The following is a 13,910-nucleotide window of genomic DNA, read 5'->3' as shown; positions in this document are numbered from 1 at the left end:
ACCATTTGAGTCTCTGACTCCATTTTCAGTTAAATGTTTCCAATAAATTTCTGCTAAGCATCCCTCAACATTTCTTCCTAAAAGTGTTATTTACCGAAGAATTGACAAGAGAAGAACTATTCTCACATTTTCTGCTTTTATTAAAACAATACCCTAAATCAACTTTCTCTACATAATTGACACTTTTCACCAGTGCTAAAATGCCAGAAGGAGAAACTTGGGAGTCTAATGGGCTTTTGTTTTGACAGTTTGCTTTGGAGGGAGGGGTATTGATTTCTTCAAAGAAAATATTGCCCCGGGAGTCTCAATTGGATGGGTTGTTAGACCTGCATTTCACAGTTCCTTCCCTAGCCCATCCCTAACATGCTTAAAATTCTCCACGGCAATTGTTTGTGTTAACAAAATACTATGAAGATCTCCTTTCTCAGAGTAGTTTGAGACAATATGAAGGGGCCTGGGCACACAGAAACTAGAGCATTTGTAGGAACCCATATCTCTGTAAGCTTAGAGATACAGTGTGCTTTACAGCTCATGTCCTCCTGGGGTCTCAAGAGATGATGGACTCAACAAGTCCATCTGACACAGTATCTTTTTGATAATCGCTAGGCCAGCCTTATCCTAAGTGTTTGTTGTTATTGAATCGCTTTTTCCCCCTCCTCCAAAGCATTGTGGCATTCCTGAAGACGGATTTACCAGCTGCCCTGGATTCAAATTTCACTCCCACTTTTAAATTTCTCATATAAAAGCCTTTAGAATTTGTGTGCAATTACATAGACATTAAAAAAAAAAAAGCTTTTGTGACATTCTTAGGCTCAGCATAAACTATACCAACAAAAACAGTTGGCAAGAGGTTTGACTCACAGATAATGAAAAGCCTATGTACCCCTCCTCATTCCTGTATGAACACAGTCACTCACTCTCCCACCATTTCTTACAGTTGCTTATCTGCTCCACATTGAGCAAGTTCAGGGTGCTAAACAGACAGAAAGAGTGCTTTGCAGGGTTTTTTTAATTTTATTTTGGGACAAGCAATTAACTGTCCTTCTGAAAAATGTTATAGTACACCACAAGTGGGAATTTTGCAAGTTACCCAACATAATCTCCAATGAGAATATAAGTACAATCTCTCTGTCTCTTAGGATTTTGAACAAGTATAGAAGCATGCAGTGGATATCTCCCAAGTAAAAAGCATTTTTTTTCCCATAGACATGGGCTCAGAACTATCCTCAGAAAAAAATTGTTTACAATATCCAGAGTTTAAATCTTCTCTTGCCAAATTTTTTCCTGAGCTGATTATTCCTTTCCTTCTATTTGTTTCCAAAGTTGTTTTCTTGATCTCCCTCCTACTCCTGGATATTTCTGTAGCAGACTTTACTGCCACTGCATTTTCTACATGTCTTTATTAAAAGGCTATTTTCAAGATGTGATCTATTAAAGACATGTAAAGAAGGAGGAAAGCACGTGACAAAGTGAACTTAGAAAGCATGTACAAGGCTGGTCAGTGTGCATGTCTTTAACCTTAAATCAGAACTATACTGTGTTCTGATACTATGTTGATTAAAAATGTTATATCCTTTAACAACATAGTTACAGTAGGAAATGCCCTAGTTTGTAACTATAACTATACATACATACATGTATATATTTGTGGTCGTTTTTTTCATTGGTTTTGCTTGTTTCATCTGGAGAACTGAGGTACCAGGAAGTGGACACCTGAAGTCCACTAGGAGGGTTCTCAGCTGTACCTCATGTACCTTCTTCATGTAGATAAGATGTTTTTCTGGCTTAGTTTTACATATGTAAGTAGTTTATTGGCCTTATCCCATAAGGATAATCATTTGTAGTGATAAGAGAGCCTATCAAAAGAGGAAATGAAGATCATTAGCCAAAGTGGAACACTGTGTACCTTAGAATGAAGAGTTGGAACATTTAAAATGAAAAGGGTCAAATCAAACCACTTATAGTATGTAAACCAGTACACCAAGATGCACCAGAAGTTTCATAATAGACACAGGCAAATTAATTTCCTATAGTGCATGAAAGCCAACTGTATGAGGAGTCTTCTTCCACAGTTTCATTTGCAGCAATACTTAGACATGCCCGAGAGATCTAAGTATTCTTCACACACAAAAAAGTAAAATAAAACAGCAGCTTCCTTCCTACAAAGCCCAAAACATCTGGCATTTCTTCAGGTATCTGGGATGCTTACAACATTTCACATACAATAGATTAGATTGCAGAACACCTTGTCAATACGAATTTACATTCTGAATGCATGCAACATGAACATCAAGTCCCAGAAAATCCACAAAAATCTCCTAGAAAATACACGCTTCCCCAAGCCATATAACATCATGAACTGAAGCCAAAAAAATCCCCCCAAAACAAAAAAAACCCCACAACCCTCAACAAAACCCAAACAAACAGAACAAAAAAAAAACCCAACAACAAAACCCTAAGGTTATTCTAATGCAAGAGAAGGCAAAGTATTCTCATACACTTTCAATTGCCAGCTACCAATTGCAATTTCCAGAAGACCCGTTGCTGACCCAATTGCCTATCATCCACCAGTAAAATAGCTCTCCCAACCACTGTAGCCATGGAGAAGTGAGCGTGCATGTACAAGAACAGCTCCTCCCCCGCTGAAAAACCTACAGCAAAACCAGCATTTTGACTTGACTACCTTTGCCCTCCTTCAGGTAGTAAAGCAAGAGACACAAGGGCAGATGTTCTGTATTTTCTTCCTCAGTTCTTTTCTGTCTGCTTTTTGAAAGTATAAAACTTCTTTGATCCAGCACAGCATTTTTACCCTTCAAAATCTTCTGATAAATTTGTGATCTACTTTCCAGAACCCTTGACACACCAAGGCAGATAGAAGGCTTATAAGCTGTTTTTTTCAGTTCCCTTTCTCATTGACTTATATGAACACCTTCATACTTTCTTCATTAATAAGGTGTTGAACAGTGAGTGTACATTTCTGCTTTTCTGGTTTTTGTGATTGGTGGGGAAAGCAGAAGTATTCATAGGCTCTCAGTGGAATACAGCTGTTGTCCATTGCTTCTTCAGAGGCAATGCCCAAAGTAGTATAGGATTACAGTTACAAATGTGAAGAGAGAACAGAATGAAGTTTGAGAGCTTTGGGGAAGAAAAATGATGGAGTTGATGATAGATACTACCTACTGTTAAGTGACATGCTCTGTGCATGCGTGAAAGAAGTGCAAAGAATTTAAAAACAGAACCAGTAACATTCAGCTCCTGAAATCCAAGGAAAATCAGTGCTTCATCAAGAGTTTATACTGAGGACTTCATGGTAAAATGACTCATCTTAATCCAGGATAATCTTAATCCAGGCCATTGCAATTTAAATATAGGACAATCTAAGTGCCCTGTTAGCTCCATTGGGTTTCTGACACAGCACTGATACGGTTGTGCAGCACTAATATTACTCTCTACAAATATGGCACATGTACAAAACCTTAATGACACAGAGGACAAATACTTATTTAGAAGCGTATGGTTGCTTGAAAAAGAACGTTCAAATGAGCAACCTGTGTATTCGTATAGTTAGCCCAATTTCATAGGGACTCAATGTTGTCACTCTTCTTTCCTGTACCTGTTTTCCTCAGTTTTCTACTTCATATAACCCACCAATAAAAGTCAATTAAAAAAAACTTTATCTTTATGTAATCTACGTAATGCAGCAACCATCTGAACACAAAGTATTTGCAAGGTGTAGTCCAACAGTGATTCAGATAAAGATATTTAGTTATATATCTATGGTTAAGCAAGTGAAACCCAAGATGTAAGTATCAGTGAAAAATGCTTTACAATATCACCTCTACATAACTTACTCCTCATTTTTATAATGTTTTAATTGGATTTGGAGACAGCATTTTCCACCCAAATCTTATTGTTTTTATCTTATGTGCCAGACAGAATAGACCTAAGTATATCTTTTTACATTTTCCATTCTCTGTGAAATGCAAAATGAATGGAATGGATTCTGGTATCCCAAATTATTACTAACAGTACAAATACAGAAAAGTATCAGTAGGATTTTCAACTGTTCATACCTTCTGAGTTGAGAGTGATTTTAGAGATTATTTCTTAAAAATGGAAAATTAGCTTTTCAATGTCAGACAAACTGGAGGTCTGATTTTATATCCAAAGGCAAAAGGGCTGAAAATAATAGCATCAAGCAAATAAAATACATTCCACATGAACAATGACTCTTCTAGTTCAGCAAACAGTGCTATTAATATAAGATTGCTTTTGGAAAAATCACAAAAATCAGAATGTAAGAGTTAGAGCATAAATTGGCTTAAACTACACTGAAGTTAGACTAAGTCCTTGCTTTTCACTGATTCCAATTTCTTGAAGAAGATTCTATGTGGTCTAAAGCTTGTATTTTTTCAGCTGCATCAGATGGTCTGATTATACATAGTACTTTCTCTATAAACTGTGCTCTTTCACTAATTCAGCAACGCACTGCAAAGCAGAGAATGCTAAGTTCATATATGTAGTTTACATTGGTTTTGATAGTGCTAGCTAACATAGCTACCAGTCACAATCAGGAGAATAACATATCTCATTTATATTCCATATTAACTGGAATAGGTATTGTATGAGCAGTAAGGCCCGAATTCTGTTTCACTTGTGTTAAAACTTTTCCCCGGGAGCAACAATAATGCAAGGTTTCAGAGAATTGCAAGGGTTTGCAAGGAGTCAGATGCAGAAGCCACAGTCCTAGGCGCTGAAAATGAACTAGGTAACCCACTGGGGCAGGTGAAAATCACACTGCAAAGCACCGTGTAGGGCAGTATTATGAAATCAGGACAGAGTACAGTAAACCCCCTGAAAACGGGTCAGTGGACTTATGATAAGCTTTCTTCATTTACGTGGGGTGGGAGAAGAGGAAGGGGGGAGGGAAAGGTATTAATATATATTAATTTTATATTAATACGTATTAATATATAGCTCAGGACTCACCGATTTTGGCCAAGCTGGCCACAAGTATCCAGAGGGTAATGACATAAGGGTCCTTGACGTGATCCCATGCGAAAGAGACGATGGCAAAGCTTTGAGGCTGGGTGCTATTTATAGGGCTTCCCGAGCTTCTCTGTCCCAGCGCCGCGGGGAGAGCCATCAGCCCCAGGAGGAACCCCACTACAGATACCTGCCGCATCCCCCAGCCACACAACAAAATCCTGCTTCCCCTTCGCGGAGAAATCCCGCCTCTTCGGAGGTCCTTGGGGGCGAGGTCCTTGTCCCTTCGCGGAGACGCCACCGGAGGTTGCGGACCGCGGGACACCGGTGCTTTCGGCCGGCGGCAGAGAGGGTCCCGTCCCGTCCCGCCGCCGTCGGCACGGCGGCACCGGCTGGCTCAGCTGCCGCTTTGCACGGGGTGCCCAAGGAGGGGTCAGGGGCTCTGTGCGCAGGCAGATGCTTCGAGCTGGGGTCCTGCTGCTCGCCCGCACCTGCCTTTATCAGGCTGCTCCCGAACGGCCGGAGGCGGAGCTTTACCGCCGCGCCCGCGGAGGCTGCTGTGCGGGGGCAGCGGTGCCCCGACGGAGCACCCTTCGGCACTGGCGGGGCAGCCCCGCTCCGCCGAGGGGATGGCGGCAGGCTGTGGGTTGTGTCCCAGCGCCCCGGCTCGGCTCTGGGCACATGGGGGTTGCTGGAAAGAAACGGCCTTGAGCGTCGGGCGCAGGGGGGCAAGGGCAAGGCTGGGGCGCGCCCGCGGGCACGTCCAAGGTGGAGCCCGGCATCCGCGCTCGGATGGCCGCCGGACAGGCAGGAGACCCACGAGTCTCCGCCTGGGTGCTTTCGCTGCGCAGCCCAAGGGTCAGCCGCCCTCCCTCAGACCCACTATCCCAGCCGGTTGCCCCGGAGGAAATGCGCTCTTTCCTGCTTTTCAGCTTCGCATGGCGTTAGGATCCAGCTCACCGAAGATACAGCAGGTTTCTCAAAGCAGCTTGTTCTGTCCACCACGAAGCACCTCTTCCCGCGGTGCTCGGGGAAATGGCTCCAGCAGGCAAGGTTTGGCTTTCCACTTAGATCTGCTTGCAGCTGTTTGTTAAGATGTGCTGTATTGAAAACGCTACCTGGCTTCTTTTCCTCTTCTTTTTTTTATGGTTACAGCGTGAAACCTTTTCGAAGGTTCTCACTTTCCCGTGGAAGCCTTCTTTCTTGCTGATAACATTTGCCTGATATCCTGGACGATCCATGTTGTGTCTTGTAGGCAGGTGGACCCGTGATAATCGTCACCTTGCACAAAAAGGCAGCAAAGCAGCACGTTCCCTGCAAACAGAGCTGAGTGCACCTTTCCACACACCACAGCAGCAGCTCCGGTCCTCTGTCCTGTGCTCTGAAGCAATCCAGCTGGCCACAAGTGCAGTCCACTGCTTCTGTGACTTTCTGTGGAAAAATACTACCTTTTTGTTTTATTTACATGACAGTTGGGTTTATCAAGAGTTCAGAAATGAACTCCTTTAAAATGTTTGGAAGATTAAGAAACTACTTTGACTATTTCAATCACTTGGGAGAAAAGCTAAGTACTTTTTCAAAGTCTAAGTGACCTGCACAGACACTCTATAAATCAATTAACTGGTTAATTAAACAATAAATTTGCATGGAATGTCACTGTTATAAAGGGTGTCTATCATTATTGCATAATAATCTTATTTAGCTAAGGAACTCAAGGAGCAAAGTTCACTTGAGTTAATGTACTGAAGATTCAGTTATTATTACCTCAAAGCAAGTGCAGGCCTTGCGTTGGACACTCTCTTCAAACACTGAAACATTTTGCTTTTTTTATTTTCCCTGCTTCATTACTTAAGAGAAAGGGAATTATATAGGAAGTTTTTACACTAGGAGTCAATCTGAAGATGGAATCAGCATGACAGACAGCAAAATATTTTCTTTATATTTAGGAAATGTAGACAAAAACCTGAAGTGTATTTCAGTGTCTAACAACGGAAATCCTATCTATATTATTTTTCTCTTTTTCAGAGCATGACTTGGGCACCCAAATGTGGTTTAGAATTTGCTCCCAAGTTTTTTAAAGGTACTACAAATGGCTCCGTCCAATGTAAGAGTAACATTTTTGTGCATTGTCATTATAGAGAGAATTACAGCTGGAAGTTAAGTAGCTGCTGATCATGTGTAACTTCTTGATGAGCCCTGTAGATAATAGTAGCTCCAGGTTGTTAATGTCAGTTCCATTTGCTGATACTAGGAGAAAAATTAACTTTAGCAGAGACAAGCTGTCAGGACTGGTTTTATTATCACAACTTACTCCAAGTACCATCACATCACAATTAAACATTTGAGCTGCAGCTGATAAAAGGGCAACAGCCACAGTGTCCTATCTTAGAATCATAGAATCATTTAGGTTGGAAAAGACCTTTAAGATCATTGAGTCCAACCATAAACCTAACACTGCCAAGTCCATCGCTAAACCATGTCCCTAAGTGCCACATCTACATGTCTTTTAAATACCTTCAGGGGTGGTGACTCAACCACTTCCCTGAGCAGCCTGTTCCAATGCTTGACAACACTTTCAATAGAGAAATTTTTCCTAATATCCATTCTAAATATCCCCTGGCACAACTTAAGGCCATTTCCTTTTGTCCTATTCCTTGTCAGTTGGCAAAAGAGATCAACACCCTCGTCACCACAACCTCCTTTCAGGTAGTTGTAGAGAGCAGCAAGGTCTCCCCTCAGCCTCCTTTTCTCCAGGATAAACAAACCCAGTTCCCTCAGCCGCTCCTCATACAACTTGTGCTCTAGACTCACCAGCTTTGTTGCCCTTCTTTGGACACGCTCCAGCACCTTAGTTTCTTTTTTGCAGTGAGGGGCCCAAAACTGAGCACAGTATTCGAGGTGCAGCCTCACCAATACTGAGTACAAGGACACAATCACTTTCCTAGTCCTACTGCACACACTGATACAGGCCAGGCTGGTGTTGGCCTTCTTGGCCACCTGGGCACGCTACTGGCTCATATTCAGCCAGAACATCCACAGGTCATTTTCTTCGGGGCAACTTTCCAGCCACTTTTCCCCAAGCCTGTAGTGTTGCATAGAGTTGTGACCCACATGCAGGACCCAGCACTTAGACTTGTTGAACCTCATACAATTGGCCTCGGCCCATTGATCCAGCCTGGCCAGATCCCTCTGTACAGCATTCTTACATTCAAGGAGATCAACGCTCCTGCCCAGCTTAGTGTCATCTGCAAACTTACTGAGGGTGTACTCAATCCCCTCGTCCAGTTCGTTGATAAAGATGTTAAACAGAACTGGCCCCAGTACTGAGCCCTGGAGAATAGCAGTTGTGACTGACCACCAACTGGATTTAACTCCATTCACCACAACCCTTTGGGCCTGGCCATCCAGCCAGTTTTTTACCCAGCAAAGGGTACACCTGCCCAAGCCATGAGCAGCCAGTTTCTCCAGGAGAATGCTGTGGGAAACCATGTCAAAGGCTTTACTGAAGTCTAGGTAGATGACATCCACAGCCTTTCCCTCATCCACTAAGCGGGTCACCTTGTTGTAGAAGATCAGGTTAGTCAAGCAGGACCTGCCTTTCATAAACCCATGCTGATTGGGTCTGATCACCTGGTTTTCCTGTACATGCCATGTGATGGCACTCAAGACAATCTCCTCCATAACCTTCCCCAGCACTGAGGTCAGACTGACAGGCCTATAGTTGCCCAGTTCCTCCTTCCATCCCTTTTTGTAGATAGGTGTCACATTTGCTAACCTCTAGTCAACTGGGACCTCCCCGTTTAGCCAGGACTGCTGATAAATAATGAAAGTGGCTTGATGAGCACTTCCGCCAGCTCCGTCAGTACTTTTTGGTGGATCCCATTCAGCCCCATAGACCTGTGTGTGTCTAAGTGGTGTAGCAGGTTGCTAACCATTTCCCCTAGGATTATGGGGGCTTCATTCTGCTCCCTGTCTTCCAGCTCAGGGGGGCTGGGTATCCTGGAAACAACTGGCCTTACCATTAAAGGTTGAGGCAAAGATGGCATTAAGTCCCTCAGCCTTTTCCTCCACCTTTGTCACTGTGTTTTCCCCCTATATCCAATAAAGGATGGAGAGTCTCCTTAGCCCTCCTTCTGTTGATAGTTAAAATTGTCTTTTACAGCAGTACCAGATTAAGTCCTAGTTCGGCTTTGGCCCTTCTAATTTTCTCCCTGCATAACCTCACAACATCTTTGCAGTCCTCCTGAGTTGCCTGCCCCTTCTTCCAAAGGTCATAAACTCTCCTTTTTCTCCTGAGCTTCAGCCAAACGTCTCTGTTCATCCAGGCTGGTCTTCCTCCCTGCTGGCTTGTCTTTCAGCACATGGGGACAGCCTGCTTTTGTGCCTTTAAGATTTCCTTTTTGAATAATGTCCAGCCTTCCTGGACTCCTTTGCCCTTCAGGACTGTCTCCCAAGGGACCCTGTCAACCAGTCTCCTAAACACACCAAAGTCTGGCCTCCAGAAGTTCAAGGTAGCAGTTCTGCTGACCCATCTCTTCTCCAGGAATCGAAAACTGCTATGCCCGAGAGCCTCCAACCATCACATCACCCACAAGTCCTTCTCTGTTCACAAACTGGTCCCACGGGGTGCCTTCCCTGGCTCACTCACCAGCTGTGTCAGGAAGTTATCTTCCACACACTCCAGGAACTTCTTAGACTCTTTCCTCTCGGCTGTATTGTATTTCCAGCAGACATCTGGTAAGTTGAAGTCCCCCACAAGAGCAAGGGCTAGTGATTGTGTGACTTCTCACAGCTGCTTATAGAGTATTTCATCTGTCCCTTCATCCTGGTGGGTGGTCTATAACAGACTCCCACCATGATATCTGCCTGGTTGGCCTTGCCCCTGATTCTTACCCACAAACACTTGACCCTTTCATCACCATCATCAACTTCTAGACAGTCAAAACACTCCCTAACATACAGGGCTACCTCACTGCCTCTCCTTCCTTACCTATCCCTTCTGAAGAATTTATAGCCATCCATATATGTGATTATAGACATCTTATATATGTGAATCTTACCAAATCTAGTTCCACAAAATGATAACTGGGTTAGAAATAAACCTTACTATTGAAAGTGTTCAAGCTAACCACGTTGTTAGGACAAACATGTCATAGATCAAGAATACCTGCAGCTGTGCTAGAAAAATGAGAAAACCTTCTTCAGTGGATCTTTTCTACAGATAAGCAAAGGCTTATACTTCACCTAGAGGAGCTGCAGCCAAGATCAGGCCTCTGATTGCCCGTAGGTAATGTTCTACTCATGACAATAATGGCAACAGCAACCAAGTTATATGACAATTCTGAGTTTGCTGGGGGAGGTAAATCAGTATTAGCAAACAAAAAATGTTGGAAGTACCATCTTAGAACAGACAAGTTAATGTTAATACGCTCCTCAGTTGAAAGTATAATGCTCAACAACCTACCTTAAAGAGATGTTGTGAGAATTTTAGAACCCGTAAATATTTTTTAAGGCCTCGGTCCAAACTGCTACAAAAATACATAATTTTGCTTGTCACAAAATTGTCTCAAAACAAGGTTTACAAGACTGTTAAAATGCCAACACTGTGTTTTTGTTTAACAATAACAAGTTAATGGTTCAAGGTGTATCTATCTGTGACATTTGTGTTATCATTTGACTGCTTATGCATTTTTTTTAAAGTAGGCTGGGTATCAAATGACTGTACATATCACGGAATTCTTCTGCAATTCATTAATGTGTTGGAATGACACAGGACAGAAGAAGGAACTGGCAATCAGGAATCTCCTGCAGGTATATGAATACATGCTAAACCAACAGTCCACTGAATATACATGAACTCATGTACAGAATATATAACTGTACAAGAATTACATTTGCATTTATATATTTATTAATAGATTCAATTTTCTTGAAGGTTCTTTATGGAAGCCCTCATGTAGTTTCCTATGACCTCATCCTGTATCAGTAATAAAAAGCATTAGCTTCAGTACTATGTTTGCAATAAAGATATCATATCACACAACAGATGATGTTTCCTGACTCTCCAAAAAGATCACACAAGGGAGATTTCTTCTTACTGTAAAATAATGGCTTTGTGACCTGAGTGATTTTGTTGGGGTTTTTTTTGTGACTGAAAGAACTCCAACATTGTCTCTTCTGGAAATGTTGAAATAATTGCTTACAGAAAAGAATTAGTAGTATCTCATACACCCTTCAGCTGATCTGTGTCCTGCAAAGATTACTTCTTGAGGATTTTTTTAAAGCTGAGGTAAAGCACAATTTTAGTTAAAAAGAGCCCAAGAGATAAGCTGAATTCTTTAAAATTATATTTGTCTTCTCTAGAAAGCACACACAGTATTCAGTTGTACTACCTTAGAGGTAGACGTTACAATTAACTTTCAATGTTAGCATTCACAACAAATATGTTTAAGCTGAGGTAAAATTAAGAAGCACATTCCTGTGGAACCCAGAACTTCCATAAAGGAAAATAAATAAATCTAAGTAGCGAAGAATTGGCAAACAGACTGTGAAAAATCTTCTGATACAACATAAACCATCATAAATTACTTATTATCATTCCTGTCTTTCCTCAGGGAAATGCACTTTTTTTATATTAATGTCTATTAAATGCCTAAACAGGTTAAGGTAAGATTTTGAAAGGAATACAGTTCCAGTGTATATTTTTATGCCATAATTCCATCTGTATACATAGTTAAATAAAACAGTAATTGTGAATGGCATTGTACCAGTATAACTGTATGATTTGGTGAAAATGAATGTAGTTTATCTGCTGATGAATGCAGATACATGAATTTATAGTGAATTTGCTTGATTCAACAGCTGACATTTTGCCAGCTTCTCTCCAAGTAAAATGAGTGCAGCTGGGCAATTTTATACTGCAACCAGTTGGACAAATATTGCTGGACTGAGGGATGTTGCAGAGCATTATGTTACAGCATGATGAATATGAACCTCTGAAATCGCCTTGAGAAGCAATGCATTAATTCAGCCCACACACATTGCTACCAGTTTACGTGAACAAAATAAAGCCGAGGGTGAGGATGAATGAATCAGAGAGGTAGGTGAAAATGGATTTGTCTAAGAAGTAGGATGGCAGAGGAAATTAGCTGGATTTTTCATGGCTCATTTCAAGACATGACTGAATTGAAGGACAATAAGTGGAGGGGATTTAACCTGATCTCTCATTTTTAGCCTCACATCTCTTTGAAAATGACAGACATTTCAGGCAGATTGTGAGATTTTTCTGTTTTGTTGTTGTTGTTGCTAGTATTGTTTTTAATGAACCCTCCATTTAGATTAGCAGCTAATCTAGTTAGGAGTGGGAGGGTACAATTGACAAACATTAACCCCAGCTATGACCTCAGTTAAGGATGGTCTCCTCCATAAGAGATTATATCTGTGTGAAGTCTCAGTGTAATGAGCAGTGAAAAGGGAATGGGACAGAAATTGTTACATAGCACCAGATACCTAACACATTTTATTGTATTATGTTCAGAAAAAAAAAATTACTTCTATAAAATGCCATGTATATTAAGAGTCCTTCTTTAACTTTCGATTTCAATGAAAATCCTTCTATTGTATATTAGGACTCTTCTGGGCTTGCTACTAATCAAAGACAACCGCAGAGATTTTAATCTGTGACAGCCTGCATCTTCCACACTTTCCCTCTTGTGCGGTTCGCATTCCCATGTTTTTGTCGTCCCATTCCTATTCTGTTTCTGTGTACTCCTGGTCTCTGCCCTCCTTCCTTTTCATGCACATCTTTTGTCCATACTCACCAAAAACCCCAAATACTGAGCCACAGGAACACTCAACATGCTATTCGTGTATGACGTTTCATCCCAGTACTTAAGTTCCCACGTGACTCTCGCTCTCCGTACCTTCAAATTCAGCTTTGCCATTTTTCACTACGTATGCTTCTTCCAGGTAGTCACACCAGCCTGACCAACACAAATTTGTATACCAGACTGAAGACAGAAGTCACTACTAGTTTTCCTAGTCATAAGGGAGATTATTTGCTGATATTTAAAAATCAATTGTCATTTTGCTCTCTGTTAAAAAGGCTAGGAGAAGGCTATGTCAAAAACCATAACTACAGATTTCAGAGAACAAGTGGGAAAAAAAAGGAAATAAAAGTGCATCTCTGAACTGTTTCTGTGTACAGGTATTAATCTTTTTTTTCCTTAACCTGAAAAGGAAAGCAAAACAAACAGTTGAATTGCTTAGGTGAAAAACAAATGACTCTTAAATAACAAAGGCAGCTAAATAGAATAGTTTCAATTTCCAGCATGATAATCTTACATTTATTTCTTGGTTTTGTATCAGATGCTTCTGTATCTTAATTTTTGGCTGACCTATGGAGAGGGAATCTTTCCTTTTTCTGATTCTCCACCTACCACGCCTCTGAAATCTGTGGTTCTTGCCTCCCTTGCCTAGCTTAATGTGTGCATGTTCACATTAAAAAGTCCAGCTGGTTTCACCTAGAGCAGCTACAGAATTCAATGTATCATCCCCAGAGCTCCTCTTTTAGAAGACACATTGGGCCTGTTCAAAAGCATCTGTGATATCTGCAGGAGGAGACTCCCCCCAACCCCCCAAACTGAAGAAGAGTGTCTCCTCTTCTCCCTGCCCTTCCTAAATTACGTGCCGAGGTCCGCATAGCTGGCAGCTACACTGTCATCTCGTGATTCACACTTGTTTCTATCGGTAGGCCATGGGGTGGACGTGGGTGGTTTAACCAGCATGTGAACACTCAGCACCACGAGTAGATTTCTTTACCTGCTGCAATCCGAAGCCTATTCCAGCAGAGGGAGTGACCCTGCAGCCTGCCCGGGCTTGAGGGCACCCAGGAACCGCTGGGGACGGGGCTTCCCGGAGCTTCT

The 13,910-nt window shown here is 41.8% G+C and overlaps 1 protein-coding gene across 1 annotated transcript in view; it reads right to left on the bottom strand.

Moving 5' to 3' along the window:
- Positions 1–5,185, bottom strand: part of SLC9A3 (solute carrier family 9 member A3) — a gene marked incomplete at its 5' end in the record, with an annotated part of 53,851 nt that extends 48,666 nt beyond the window's left edge. Inside the window, one exon of the mRNA XM_081996381.1 lies at positions 4,990–5,185. Within this exon, the coding sequence (XP_081852507.1) occupies positions 4,990–5,185 (196 nt within the window). The remainder of the gene's footprint in view (positions 1–4,989) is intronic.
- Positions 5,186–13,910: the final 8,725 nt, after the last annotated feature.

Source organism: Phaethon aethereus, assembly GCF_964289735.1.
Source record: "Phaethon aethereus genome assembly, chromosome: 2".
Taxonomy (NCBI): domain Eukaryota; kingdom Metazoa; phylum Chordata; class Aves; order Phaethontiformes; family Phaethontidae; genus Phaethon; species Phaethon aethereus.
Note: the sequence above shows the minus strand (reverse complement) of the source record. Positions and strands in the feature narration are given on the sequence as shown.